Below are 15,894 nucleotides of genomic sequence, written 5' to 3' on the forward strand. Positions count from 1 at the left end.
CATGTTGCTTTATATTTTAAAGCTGCCAGTTTTTATACAAGTTATGTTATAATTAACAATCATCTATCTTCAAAGAAGTAATAAGTTTCTACAAGTTCTAGCACTAAAGAATGACAAATATTCAGAACATAATCACTTGCAATATTTTAACTTGCCTCTGGCTATGAAGGAATTTTCCATATCCCCCCTTAATGAAGAGGACATGCTGAAGCTAGCAGTATTACCTTGGTGTGTGGATCTTGCTGTATCTACCTGCTGAGAGTCTGAACCTGGCACTAGTGCATTGCAGCATCTGGATCCTGTATTCCAGAACCTGAAAATTCACAACTGTATACATAGTCACTCAATTTTGTACTTCTGAGCTATTTTGTTGTTTGTTTACTCCTGTGATGACCCTCACTGTATGTGTCATTTATCCCTTTTATTGTGTTCTATTGCAGTATCAGCATGTAAAGAAAATAAATCAGGGAGTCAGTATTTATCATGTCAAAGTAGCTGAATACCTCAATCTACCTTTAGATGGGGCTACAGACTAAAGTTTAAAGGGATACTGTGTAGTTAAAACAAGTTCTTATATGTGTTACGTCTTTGAATTATTAAAAGAAAACTTTAAAAATTTAAATGGGCTTTTCACCACTCATTCCTAGTTTACATTTTCCTCTTCACTAATCTTGGATAATGGGGAGAGGGGCAGGGGGGAAAGGGGAATGATGATTAGTGAATTTCCACTTCTGGTTCTCATGCCTTAGCAAAATATTGCCAGTTTAGAATTCCTAGAAAATGTTAAAATCCTAAATTCAAAAAACCTTTTCATTAAATTTAAGAAAAAAGTTTCATTAGAATTTTTAAAAACAAAGTAAGCCTAGATTGCCAAACAACATCCCCTTAACCTAGGAGAAGCACTGTTCTTGCTCTCTCAGCTGCTGTACGTCGGATGGATGTGAATATGCAGCGCCTTGCAAGGTCCACATGCAGGCCAATCATAACTGCAGGCTGCACTCAGGAAGCACAGGAACTATTCCCTTCATACTCCCCCAGAGAAGCATACTGCCCTAAGGGGAGGAGGTGAAGCTATGGACACACTGCAGCTACACGTCACCATTTGGAGCAGGCCTGACACAGCAGGGGAGGGAAGCTACTCCTGTTGAAGTAAATATTCTCCTCCTGAATTACAGAGGAAAATTCTGTCTCTGTGAGGCTTCCTCCCCAAGCTCCATGCAGAAATGTTGCAACTCTGTACCATCCCTTGCTATGAGCAGTGCCTAAGTGCCACAGCTGAGCCCAAAGAAGGTTAACACAATTATTGGTAAAGACAAATTGTCTTCCCCATTTAACCAAGCTGGGAACACCAACAGTTCCTCCCCCGCATTTATTGGTCTCTCAAAGTTTTACGTAGCCTTTCAAGGCAAGGTTAGTGTGAAGGTGGTGATAGGGAAGCGAACTGTTGGGACTACAGAGGACACTGTTTATCTTTATTTTAAGAATACTTTTAAAATAAAATTTCAAAATAAAAAGTCATTTTGAATCAAAAATCAAAGTACTTCATTCCAAAAATGAAAAAAATTAGGACAAGTGTGAAACAATCCGTTGAAACCCATGGGAAGTTTCGGTTTTGACAAATCAGTATTTTCCAACAACAAAAATGGTTTAAAAGTTCCTGACCAGCTCTATTATTGACTCCTGAGCAAGATGGATGACTTGTACTTTAGTGATCATTTTTCCTCTTCATCCCAGAAGTCAGTGGGGGTCAATTTCTCTTCTTCTTTATGCAGATCCCATAGGGTGCTATCTTGTCACACCTTCTGCTCTAATGCATCTTAGATCTTGGATGTAATCTCCACTGTAGTGAGTATGGTATTATTGATGTATTTAATGTTGTGCATCAATGCAGGTTCCAAGGCAATAGGTCCTATAAAAAGTAAACCATGTACATGTCTGGAAACTGGCTAGTATAATACAGCTTTGGACCATGATAAGAACATACATATATAATTACTGGTGCAGCATCTTAAGACAGTACAACTTTATTCACACCATAAAAAGCAAAATAAAGAGATCATTGCTCTGGCAAGAATTAGAGTGCTTTGGAGTTCTTTGGTCAGAAAAGATTTGCTTGAGGGAAGCAGACAGAACACTCAAGTGAGCCACCCACATTTTTTAGGCATGTAAAATGAGCTCAGAACAGCCACGTCTTACCAAAGACAAGAATCAAACAGGACTGAGTCAACTGAGCCAAGAGCCAGAGTAGATCATCACTGCATCCTTCTCCCTCCATCCCTATTGCACATTCTACCTTTGGAACAGGATAAAGACACAAGTTACAGAATATCAACTAATACATGAAAAGATCAATATTCAAGGTAAGAAGCAGATTAATAAAACTGGATCTAAATCTGCAGAAGGATCAATGTTCTGTGGCTTGTAAGAGGGAAATTCTTCACTGTCACACAGTGTCATTTGTCAGGGTGAGGCAATATACACAGGGATTAGGGGATATGGGTTTGTTTGGGGAGAAAAATAAACCGTATAGAGGATATATTCTTTGATCCTAGAGAGATGGTTATATCGAGAGGAATAAGAGGTAGCCAATCATCAAGCAAGGAATTCTTACAAGAAAATCCAGAGGAGTCCTTGGAACAAATATATACACACACACACTACAAAACAATTATGGTAGAGTTGTTTTGTACCATAAAAGCTTTTAAAATAATGTGTAGCGTTTTGGGTGGTTTTTTTAAACAATAGTAGTATTTTTAGAATGGTTTATTATAACTGGAGGCAGATACAAATAATTCAGATGGGAGAACATACATGGGCTGGAATGAGAGGGGAAGCGACAAGATCAATGAAAGGAAGAGAAGGGTGATTTGGGATGAGCATTCTTAACCAGGGTACAGTACAGAATAAAGACGTAGTGCTGAAAGATCATAAACATCCTTCATCCACACAGCATTCTAATGCACAGAATTATGCAGAATCATCACAGAACAGGGTACATACTGTATCTCAAAGTGCTGCAAGCTCTGGAGTAATGGCTTCACAAACAATAGACAATACTTGCTCAGGTATGTATTCCAGACAGTCACACAGTGACATGCAGCGTACCTACCAGGTGATGTACTGTGGAGGGGACAAAGAATTGGGAATTCTAAAGTTACCTCCTATTTTAAATCATCCCTCTGATCAGCCCACTTAATACAACAGATCTAAACTCCATCTTTACCTATGGAGTGGAAATATCTTTCCAACAATACCAAAGTGTCGTATTATGGGAATGCTAGTACCAACTATACGAACAACTTCCCCTTCTAGATTATTTAAACAATAGTTTCCAAGTCTTTTGTAAAGTAATGTTTTTTCTCCTCTTCGGTTTTTCAACTTTCTCATGTCTTCTGTGGTTGCAACTGAGCACGTATGTACTTGTCACAAGAGCCATGATATTTGTGCTACAGAAAAATTACTGCCACCAGCCATCTCTTGCCTTTCCCCATCCTCGGCTATGAGACAAGCAGGTCAGTAGAACCAAGCTATCATGGTGTAAAATCCTGCTCTGATACAAAACTCCATCAACCATTCATGGTAACAAGTAGTAACTACTCAACTCAGTACCTAGCACACATGATTTAGTTCTTCAGAGCATTGTACAACGAATCTAGCCTAGTGAGAAGCTGTTGGTATTAATGTATTTCAAAACATAAAATGAGATTAACTGACTTCCCAAGAGCACAAAGCAAGCCACTGACAGAGCTGGATTAGAACTCAACAGCTCCTGCCTCCCAGGTTCACATTCAGACTTCTAAACCATGCAGACTCCCCAGCTCTGCTCATTTATGAATGGAGTACAGGCACATTGCTACTACGGGTTGAGTCAGACACTTTCACATTAACACTGCACGTCCCTAAGGTGGGCATGACATGGTTATGAACCAGGTAGGCTAAAGATCACGGACAAAGCAATAAATGAAGGCTAAGTGTCAACAAGGAGATCAAGTTGAGGTATACATACATTTAAAAAGATCAGAACGAACTATATTCATTTCATGAAAAATCTGATGAATATGTCCAAGACCGATTAGAAAAATGACAGTAACTTGAAGTCCAGAGACGTTATCTGGTCCTCCAGGAATATCCCAACAATCCTTGACAGGGTAGACTGAGGATAGCTTTGAGCAAGTCTCTGTCAATCATGGCCACAGTTTTTCTTTCCATAAAAATTCCAGGATGAGGACCCCACTCAAGTCCGTGCTTTTGACACGAGATAATAGAGGATGAAAAAGACAACCACCAATCCAGCAGAAACGTAACAAAGCAGTTTTCGATTATCCCTTCCCGAGCGTGTCATGGTGGAGAAACGCTTCACACTTCCTGTCAGCAGGCCTGTCACACTCATGAAATCTGAGTCCTGAGGGAGACAGAATGGTGAAATGGAGAAATTATAAAACAAATGGGGCTCTCGCTAGAGAATGCTACTTTTTTTAAGCAGAACCATTTCAGTTTCTAGCTGCCTGTGGAACTGACTAACTCCTAAGTCTAGAATCAAAAAAAGGAAAAGCAAAATACAAGCAGCAATCCGTCTTTAAGAAATCAGTGTCCGGTACTCTCACACTCAGGCTCCAGGGACAGAATATTGCCTTCAGTTCATTCAATGCAGTTAGATATTTGAAGGGCAAATAAAGTTCTATGAAATGCAATGCACACGCCCAAAATATAACACCAACCAATGTCAATGCAATTTTAGGTATCTTAATTGCACACAAACCAGAAAATGCAGAATTAAAGGTCCTCAGAGCAACCTTAGTTTTGACCTATTCTACGTATGCATTATGACAGGATCCTCAATTACGTCACACAACACACCACATACAGTATAGCTAGTAATACAGAATGCTACTTGTCTATCTTTAAGGGCTTGTCTATACATGGAGTTATTTCTGATTCCAGGTGTGGAAACTCTTACTCTGGATTAATGCATTAATCCCATACATGCAGTTAATTGGGGATAACTCCATGCATAGACAAGCCCAAAGGTTTAGAAAAAGGTGCAGTTTCTTCCCATTAGATTATAATGTTATTTGCAGACTAGAACACCATATTGCTCAGTGCTGTGTCATCAGACCATACTGTAATGCAAATTTTCTCCTCTCAAGACCCCCTTTTCTCCTCTTATCTTTTGTTTCGGTCTTCTCACATAATTACCATTGTCAGCAGTTCCTTTTCCTTACTCAAAACTCTAAAATCTACTGCTGTTCACTCTTCTAATTAAAGCTTCTCCTAACCTCCAACCTTCCCTTTCTCAAAGTGCTTGGAGAGAAGGCGATTTTCTCAGTCACCTCTCAGAGAACCATATTCTTGAAGTCCGGCAGTCTAAAGTGCAACTCTGGATATAGCACAGAATGTACTTTCCCTTGATTAGTTCAATGACAGTCTCCCTTCTCATGATAGCTACTTCTTTTTTCCTCTTCACCTTTGACTTCAGTGCAGATTTTGGACCGTTCTTTCCTGCTACCCTACCTCCATAGATGCATAGGCATCTCCAGTTCCCTTGTTTACCCAACTGCTGTTCATCTGTAGTAGTGGTTTCTCTTCTGCATCAAGAACCCTCCTATATAGAACTTACCAGGGCTCAGTTATTGGCCATATGCTTTCTTACATCTACTTTCTACCACTCCATTATGATCTTATCGCTCCCATTTTTATCCTCTGCTATAGTTTTTCAGCCACACTCAAGTGAACATGTTATCCAATAACTTTAATGCTGCATCCTTCCCTTGAGTCTTCCTTAATTATATGTAATTTATGGCTTCCGCTCAAGTTTCCTCCAAGACATTTATTTGAAATGCTTCTCTTAGATAAAAAACACAAACTAATCTCCTGAACATACCTTGTTGATTTAAGAGTCAGATGAAGGCCTTTTGTCCATAATCTTGCTAACCTTCACCATCAACCTCCATTCTCCTCTCCTTCCCAATTCTGACTTTGTATGTGACTGTATGGATCCCATCCCTCTTGAAGACTTCATATATCTCTTCATCCCATCTTCCTTTCAATCCTGCAGTTACCTTCTCTATGGCCTCCATGTTGCAGCTTCTCCAGACTCCAACATGTACAGAAAAGCAACTGCCTGATCTTGCTCATCAAGTAACAGCATGACCACCTTAGTCTCATCCTCAAACATCTGCATTGGATTCCCTTCCTTTCAGAATTCTTCCAAAAACCTCAGTGGGTAAGATCTATGTTACAGATCTTCTCTCTCTGTTGCTACTATACAATTCGTATATCAATTTAAGACTGCAGTGAGGGGTGAAATTAAGGGGAAATAAATTGGACATTAAACATATGGAGATTAAAAAGTAAGGTCTTTTTCCCTAGAATGCTAAATTAGGGCATCTGCTAGCCCGCACAGTGTACAGCAATTTCAGCCTTTCCTGAAGTTCCTGGATCTTCCATCAGCAGCCAGTGTTTATAGATTCATAGATACTAAGGTCAGAAGGGACCATTCTGATCATCTAGTCTGACCTCCTGCACAGTGCAGGCCACAGAATCTCATCCACCCACTCCTATGAAAAACCTCACCCATGTCTGAGCTATTGAAGTCCTTAAATCATGGTTTAAAAAGACTTCAAGGAGCAGAGAAGCCTCCCTCAAGTCAACCATGCCCCATGCTACAGAGGAAGGCGAAAAACCTCCAGGGCCTCTCCAATCTGCCCTGGAGGAAAATTCCTTCCCGACCCCAAATATGGCAATCAGCTAAACCCTGAGCATATGGGCAAGATTCACCAGCCAGATACTACAGAAAATTCTTTCCTGGGTAACTCAGATCCCATCCATCTAATATCCCATCTCAGGGGATTTGGCCTATTTACCCTGAATATTTAAAGATCAATTATTTACCAAAATCCCATTATCCCATCACACCATCTCCTCCATAAATTTATCGAGTAGAATCTTAAAACCAGATAGATCTTTTGCCCCCACTGCTTCCCTTGGAAGGCTATTCCAAAACTTCACTCCTCTGATGGTTAAAAACCTTCGTCTGATTTCAAGTCTAAACTTCCTGCTGGCCAGTTTATACCCATTTGTTCTTGTGTCCACATTGGTGCTGAGCTGAAATAATTCCTCTCCCTCTCCTGTATTTATCCCTCTGATATATTTATAGAGAGCAATCATATCTCCCCTCAACCTTCTTTTAGTTAGGCTAAACAAGCCAAGCTCCTTAAGTCTCCTTTCATAAGACAAGTTTTCCATTCCTCGGATCATCCTAGTAGCCCTTCTCTGTACCTGCTCCAGTTTGAATTCATCCTTTTTAAACATGGGAGACCAGAACTGCACACAGTATTCTAGGTGAGGTCTCACCAGTGCCTTGTATAACGGTACTAAAACCTCCTTATCCCTACTGGAAATGCCTCTCCTGATGCATCCCAAGACCGCATTAGCTTTTTTCACAGCCATATCACATTGGCAGCTCATAGTCATCCTATGATCAACCAATACTCCAAGGTCCTTCTCCTCTTCCGTTACTTCTAATTGATGCGTCCCCAATTTATAACTAAAATTCTTGATATTAATCCCTAAATGCATAACCTTACACTTCTCACTATTACATTTCATCCTATTACTATTACTCCAGTTTACAAGGTCATCCAGATCCTCCTGTATAATATCCCGATCCTTCTCCGAATTGGCAATACCTCCCAGCTTTGTATCATCTGCAAACTTTATTAGCACACTCCCACTTTTTGTGCCAAGGTCAGTAATAAAAAGTTTAAATAAGATTGGTCCCAAAACTGATCCCTGAGGAACTCCACTGGTAACCTCCCTCCAACTGGACAGCTCGCCTTTCAGTAGGACCCGTTGCAGTCTCCCCTTTAACCAATTCCTTATCCACCTTTTGATGTTCATATTGAACCCCATCTTCTCCAATTTAACTAATAATTCCCCATGTGGCACGGTATCAAATGCCTTACTGAAATCTAGGTAAATTAGATCCACTGCATTTCCTTTATCTAAAAAATCTGTTACCTTTTCAAAAAAGGAGATTAGGTTGATTTGGCATGATCTACCTTTTGTAAAACCATGTTGTATTTTGTCCCATTTACCATTGACTTCAATGTCCTTAACTAATTTCTCCTTCAAAATTTTTTCCAGGACCTTGCATATTACAGATGTCAAACTAACTAGCCTGTAGTTACCCGGATCACTTTTTTTTCCTTTCTTAAAAATAGGAACTATATTAGCAATTCTCCAATCATTCGGTACTACTCCTGAGTTTACAGATTCATTAAAAATTCTTGCTAATGGGCTTGCAATTTCAGGTGCCAATTCCTTTAATATTCTTGGATGAAGATTATCTGGGCCCCCCAATTTAGTCCCATTAAGCTGTTTCAGTTTTGCTTCTACCTCAGATATGGTAATATCTACCTCTATATCCTCATTCCCATTTGTCATGCTACCATTATCCCTAAGATCCTCTTTAGCCTTATTAAAGACTGAGGCAAAGTATTTGTTTAGATATTGGGCCATGCCTAGATTATCTTTAACCTCCACTCCATTCTCAGTGTTAAGCGGCCCCACTTCTTCTTTCTTAGTTTTCTTATTTATATGGCTATAGAACCTTTTACTATTGGTTTTAATTCCCTTTGCAAGGTCCAACTCTACTCGACTTTTAGCCTCTCTCACTTTATCCCTACATGTTCTGACCCCAATTAGGTAGCTTTCCTTGCTGATCCCTCCCATCTTCCACTCCCTGTATGCTTTCTGCTTCTTCTTAATCACCTCTCTAAGATGCTTGCTCATCCAGCTCGGTCTACAACTCCTGCCTATGAATTTTTTCCCCTTTCTTGGGATACAGGCTTCCGATAGCTTCTGCAGTTTTGATTTAAAGTAATCCCAGGCCTCCTCTACCTTTAGATCCATAAATTCTTCAGTCCAATCCACTTTCCCTAACTAATTTCCTTAATTTTTGAAAGTCAGCCCTTTGAAATCAAAAACCCTAGTTGCAGATTTATTTTTGTTAATCCTTCCATTTAGTTTGAACTGAATTAGCTCATGATCACTTGAGCCAAGATTGTCCCCTACAACCATTTCTTCTATGGAGGTCCTCGCTACTCACCAAAATTAAATCTAAAATGGCATCCCCTCTATTCGGTTCAGCAACTACTTGATGAAGGAATCCACCAGCTATCGCATCTAGGAAAATCTGAGCCCTATTATTATTACTAGTACTGGTCCTCCAGTATATATCTTGGAAGTTAAAGTCTCCCATGATCACGCAGTTTCCATTAGTATTTACTTTATTAAAGACATTAAAAAGGGCTCTATCCATATCCAAATTAGATCCTGGAGGTCTATAGCACACCCCAAGCACTATCGTAGGAGAGGCTTTACTAGTTTTCTTCCCCAATGTAATTTTGCCAGGACAGACTCTGTCTTATCCATTGCATCGCTTCTTATTTCTTTACATTCTACCTCATCATTGATATACAATGCTACTCCACCCCCTTTACCTTTGTTTCTGTCTTTCCTAAACAGCACATACCCTTCAATACCTGTAGTCCAGTCATGACTACTATTCCACGTTTCTGTTATCCCTATAGTATCTGGTTTCACTTCCTGCACCAGTAGCTCTAGTTCCTCCATTTTGTTACCTAGGCTCCTCGCATTGGTGTACAAACATCTTAATTTTTACTGTTTGGCCTCACTCACATTTTGTATCCTATTAGGCACAGTCATTCTACAGCCAGTATAACCTATTAGACTAGTATCCACACCGTCCTCGCTCCTTATATACATTCTCCTACCCACAGCTGTATCCTTTCTTACTTCGTCTTCTTCCCTCTCAATGCTAAAATCTGGCGTGGAGATTTCCTGGACATCTCCCATCCATCTCCCCCTAATTCCTAGTTTAAAGCTCTCTATCAGTTGTGCCAGCCTTGATCCTAGAACTCTATTTCCTTCCCTACTCAGATGAAGTCCATCCCGAGAGAACTGTCCTCTGTCCGTGAATGCCTCCCAGTGGCCATACATCCCAAAGCCCTCCTTATAGCACCACTGCCTAAGCCATCTGTTGACAGTCATAATCTTGTCACACCTTTGTTGCCCTTCTCTAGGAACAGGAATGATCCCACTAAAGATCACCTGAGCCTCAATTTCCTTAAGCATCTTCCCCAGCCTAGCATAGTCTCCCTTAATACTTTCCAGCGAGAATCTAGCCGTATCATTTGTTCCCACATGAAGGATAATTAGGGGATTCTTTCCCGCTCCCTTTAGGATCCTTTTCAACCTCAGGTCTACATCCCGTATCTTAGCACCCGGAAGACAGCACACCCTTCTATTCTCTGGATCAGCTCTAGTTACAGGCCTGTCTATTCTTCTCAATAAAGAGTCCCCGATCACATAGACCTGCCTTTTCCTGGTGACTGTGCTATTCTCCAGTCTCTCCCCTGTTCCCTCTGGCTGCAAGTTCTTTCCATTCCTATTTTCCCTTATAATCTTCTTCAACCCATCCTGTATCCTCCTGGGGCTCATATTTGGTCTAGTCTCCCTTGACTCTTCCGCTTTTCCTATAGGACTAGCCTCTCTTCTCTTCTTCCTTACCCTTCCACCTTCAACAAGTACCTGCTGAGCCCCTTCTTCATTTTCCAACTCTGCAAACCTGTTCCTAAGCTCTATTTCTCCTTCACTAGCCCGTCTTCTCCTCTGCCTGGTTCTTTGGTTTAGAATACATAACCAGATTTTATTTTTGTTTTATAAATTACATTTGTTTTTCATAATACCTGTAGACGTTAAGGTGGTAAGTGGAAGGAATAAGATACTTGGTAACATGAGCAGATACCCATTTGCAGAGAGTCCCAGCCTCAGCATTTCCAAAGAGAGTAGCGAATACAAAGCCCTGATTAAATCTGTGGGTTCCAGAGATAATGGGAAGTAATCCTGACATATTTATAAACACTTCCAAAGTTACAAACAAAATGACCAAGAAAGGCCTGTATCTGAATATTAGCCTGAGGCAGAGGTTTTAATCCCAATAAGTAGATAATCTCCATCTGTATTTCTAAAATACATTGTCCTATTCCAATGGTTCCTGTTACTAGTTGCTAGCTGTGCTAGTCTGATCAGACACAGTGATAGAATCATAGAATCATAGAATCATAGAATATCAGGGTTGGAAGGGACCCCAGAAGGTCATCTAGTCCAACCCCCTGCTCAAAGCAGGACCAAGTCCCAGTTAAATCATCCCAGCTAGGGCTTTGTCAAGCCTGACCTTAAAAACCTCTAAGGAAGGAGATTCTACCACCTCCCTAGGTAACGCATTCCAGTGTTTCACCACCCTCTTAGTGAAAAAGTTTTTCCTAATATCCAATCTAAACCTCCCCCATTGCAACTTGAGACCATTACTCCTCGTTCTGTCATCTGCTACCATTGAGAACAGTCTAGAGCCATCCTCTTTGAAACCCCCTTTCAGGTAGTTGAAAGCAGCTATCAAATCCCCCCTCATTCTTCTCTTCTGCAGACTAAACAATCCCAGCTCCCTCAGCCTCTCCTCATAAGTCATGTGCTCTAGACCCCTAATCATTTTCGTTGCCCTTCGTTGTACTCTTTCCAATTTATCCACATCCTTCCTGTAGTGTGGGGCCCAAAACTGGACACAGTACTCCAGATGAGGCCTCACCAGTGTCGAATAGAGGGGAACGATCACGTCCCTCGATCTGCTCGCTATGCCCCTACTTATACAACCCAAAATGCCATTGGCCTTCTTGGCAACAAGGGCACACTGCTGACTGATATTAGCAGCTGGTAGGTATCTGTTGGACTATGTACCAAAAATCCCATACAAAATAGCTTCACATTTATTACCCAGCATTTGAGACACTGCCAATTCCAATTGCTAGAATTTAATTTGGTGCCGTTTATGGGGGTTCTATGAAACAAACAATTAAGACAACTCTTGAAATTCAGCACAGAGGTTTTCACCCCTTATGGATTTCTATCAGTTTCTTACCGTGCCATCCAGATAGCGGTTTTGATCCTCAGCATCTTTGTCGATATCCAGTGCCAGCTACTCAAGACAGAAGAAAGCAAGTGTCAGCATCTCCAAGTGAAACAATCAACTCCTAACATACTAGAAGCTGGTGAAATTCCTAGCACACAAACAAAAGTGGCCCATCACTCCTACCACCTCCCATACATACACACAATGTGTTTGTTGAGTCCAATGTACACACCAATAGTTGCAGTAGAAATTCCTGAGATCTCCAGAATCAGAAATTCAGCTCCACAACCAACCACAGACAGAAACTTTTGTATATAAAGTCACCATGCAAATACTGGGAAAGTGAAAATGGAAAACAGACTCCAGTATTCTGCTAACACTGTGGTCTCTGCATTAAGAAGTGTACATAAATCAAGGTTTTTCAAGCCAATAGAACTGATTTAGTCTCAGAATTATTATCCTGAGGGAACACTGCACACACACATCTTTTTCATGAATATTTTTATTATGGCTTTATTGAGACCTTCCAAAGAAGGCATCCTTAACAATACATCTTTGTATATGTTGCCCCCACCCCCAATCACTTACCAAACCTAATTCCTTCTCTGGATGCCACTAAAACCAGGCAATTTTGTACCCTGGAACATAGTTAAATCCCAAATAAGGGATGAGGATTTCAATAAAATTCCCCAGGACATTCCAATAGCAAAAGTTAGCTACCTGACTGGTCATAGACAGTGATATACTTAAAAGCTTCATAAATAAGACAGCCCCATGTAACCTACTATGTGCTCTCAACATTCACGACGCAAGACAGTAAAGAAAATGTATGTGAAGTTAGCAACTAACCGATTTGAGCCTGGTGACCTTGGTGGCTAGATTGTCTGCCATGCGCTTGTTCTCCACATCTAGCATGTCATCCACAGCACTTGGACTCTGACCTGAAAAAATCCTATCTGTTATGATACAACAAGTGGCAGTGTATTTACTGGTTAAAATGGAGGAATGGATTTCCGATTTCTATTTTCAGTTCTACCACAGACTTGCTGTGACACTTGGGCAAGTCACTTAACTTTTCTATGTCTCCATTTACACAATTGTAAAATGGGGATAATAATGCTTACCTGCTTTGTGTGGGTATTGTAAAGATCAATGCCCATGAAGAACTTTGAGATCCTATGATGAAAAGGTACTACAGAATTGCAAAACGTTACTACTAAAACCTTACGGAGCTTGCAAGAGTCATTTACAAGGAACTAAGGAAAACAACACCAAAGCTTTTGAGAAAATGCCTTCTTTTTAAGGCTGCTATTCAGACAAATGCTAAATGGAAGGTTATGCAACTATGAGCAATAATATTTCAGGAAACTGTTTCTCTCAGACCTGAACTACTGTGCCAGGTATCATTGGTCTGAAGTAAATAGCAAATTCACCAGGCATTTGACAGACAAACAAAGACACTTTCTACATCTGAGTCCCTGCTCTTAAAAAATGCCTAATTCTGTCCTTAGCTGCAGAGGTGCATATTTTGGAAAAGCTTGGGTTTAAGAGTTTGCGTGTGTATGTGTATGCAATAATAAATAATAGTGGTTTGTTCTTCTGTAACAACTTCCATCTGAGGATGTCTGAGAACTTTGATGATTTGCGCCTCACAACCTGTATATAAGAAACTGTACACTAGCTTACCTAACAAGATACCTGCACAAATAGCTTCTGAGCCACTGCAGATATTGGTGCCAACTAAACCATGCCTTAAAAGGAGTTATTACTTAAATGGAGGACCCACTGCTGAACTCTTGGGGCAGCAGGGGAGCCTGTAGTTCATAATGAGCATGCACATGAGTCCAAAACATCCCCCACCAATCCTCAGTCCATCACACAGCTACACTTCAAACTATGGGGATGCAGGCAGCATCTGTTTAGCATTAAATACTCTGAACCCCTACTGCCCAGATGGAGGCAAGCAGAGTGACTAACAGACACCTGCAGTCACATGAGACAGAGGGAGCATTGTGTGTCCTCATACGAGGGCAATGACTAGGGAGAAGAGCAAAAAGAAAAGGAGTACTTGTGGCATCTTAGAGACTAACAAATTTAGAAGAGGAATCTAGAACAGGGGTTCTCAACTTCGTTGTTTCTGAGCTCCTCTCCGCCCCCCAACATGCTATAAAAACTCCATGGCCCAGCTGTGCCACAACAACTGGTTTTCTCCATATGAAAGCCAGGGCCAGCATTAAGGGGTAGCAAGCAGGGCAGCTGCCTGGGGCCCGATGCCACAGGGAACCCAGCAAAGCTATGTTGCTCAGGCTTCAACTTCATCCCCAGAGTGTTGGGGCTCAGGGTCCCGGGCCGCAGTCCAGCATGATAAGGCTTTGGCTTTCTGCCCTGGGCCCTAACAAGTCTAACGCTGGCCATGTTTGGGGGACCCCCTGAAACCTGCTCACAGCCCCTATTGATCTAGAAGAGACAGCCCCATTGGAGAAACCTCCATGGCAGTGGTTGCAGGAGGGAGGGAGGTGGAGGAGTAACCCACCTTCCAGAACGTTAACTTTCAATTTAAAAAGAACAAGAGTACTTGTGGCACCTTAGAGACCAACAAATTTATTAGAGCATAAGCTTTCGTGAGCTACAGCTCACTTCATTGGATGCATAGAATGGAACATATAGTAAGATTGTGCGTGTGTGTATTATATATATATACATACATATACATATACACATCCAACTTATCTGTGTGTGTAAGTTACCATACAAGCATCTGATGAAGTGAGCTGTCATCCGATGAAGTGAGCTGTAGCTCACGAAAGCTTATGCTCAAATAAATTTGTTAGTCTCTAAGGTGCCACAAGTCCTCCTTTTCTTTTTGCGAATACAGACTAACTCGGCTGCTACTCTGAAACCATACAAACTGTGAGAGGCTAATTAGTTAAGATGAGCTATCATCAGCAAGAGAAAAAAAACTCTGTAGTGCTAATCAAGATGGCCCATTTAGACAGTTGCCAAGAAGGTGTGAGGATACTTAGCTTAAGGAAATAGATTCAATATGTGTAAGGACCCAGCTACTCCCAGTCTCTATTCAAACCCAAGTTAATGGTATCTAGTTTGCATATTAATTCAAGCTCAAAACTTTAAATTTGTTTTAAGAAATTACTATTTAGAAAACCCCACATTCACAAGATGCTTAAACAACAAACCAAAGTGACTGCCTGATCGTAAATTCAAAACTACCAGCAAACCAAGCCAACCCCATCCACACCTATTTGGTACCGACATGCCCCTCGCTGCCCCACAGACCCACACCTAACCAACTACCCACCCATATCTTACCAACATGGGCCCCATTGTCCTCCCATCCCAATATCTTACTGACAGGCACCTCCCCACACCCCAGAACCACCCCAAACCAAGCCCACCCTCCACCCCATACCTTACAGCCACCGTGCCATGGGCCTCCTTGTCCCCTCAGCCTCCCCCAAACCACAGCAACTCCCTTCTCCCATCTCTTAGTGCCAGGCCCCGCCGTTCCCTCTCCCCAGGCGGGCGCCCGGGCCCGGACAAAGAGCAGCGGCGGCGACGGCCCCGAGTTGGGCCCAGGGCTGCCGGTCGCCCCAGGAGAGGAGGCGGCAGCGCGCGAAGCCCGGCCCGGGCTCACCTCGGCCCCAGTCCGCCATGGCCGCCTCCGGCCTCGGTGCCTCCGTATCCGGCTTCGGCGGCAGGCGGGCGGCTCCGGTTGGCGGGGGCGGGGAGCCGCAGTGACTCCGCCTCGCGGGGCGGGGCCTCCCCTGCCACCGAGCGCCGGCTGCTGCTGGGGGGGAGACGCCGGCCCGGGAGCGCCCCGCCCAGCAGCCTGCCCCCCCGACCGGACAACTGGGCCCTTCCCCCCGTCCATTGCCCCTCTGCCCGGA

The 15,894-nt window shown here is 42.1% G+C and overlaps 1 protein-coding gene across 1 annotated transcript; it reads right to left on the reverse strand.

Moving 5' to 3' along the window:
- Positions 1 to 2,008: 2,008 nt before the first annotated feature.
- On the reverse strand, positions 2,009 to 15,824 carry BET1L (Bet1 golgi vesicular membrane trafficking protein like). The gene is made up of 4 exons (XM_038405145.2): positions 15,642 to 15,824; positions 12,839 to 12,930; positions 11,999 to 12,055; positions 2,009 to 4,402 (listed from the first exon to the last, which is right to left on the reverse strand). Exons 1-4 carry the CDS (start codon positions 15,658 to 15,660, stop codon positions 4,235 to 4,237), a joined length of 336 nt encoding a protein of 111 aa, XP_038261073.1. The 5' UTR covers positions 15,661 to 15,824; the 3' UTR covers positions 2,009 to 4,234.
- Positions 15,825 to 15,894: the final 70 nt, after the last annotated feature.

This window comes from Dermochelys coriacea, chromosome 6, assembly GCF_009764565.3.
Source record: "Dermochelys coriacea isolate rDerCor1 chromosome 6, rDerCor1.pri.v4, whole genome shotgun sequence".
Classification (NCBI taxonomy): Eukaryota; Metazoa; Chordata; order Testudines; family Dermochelyidae; genus Dermochelys; species Dermochelys coriacea.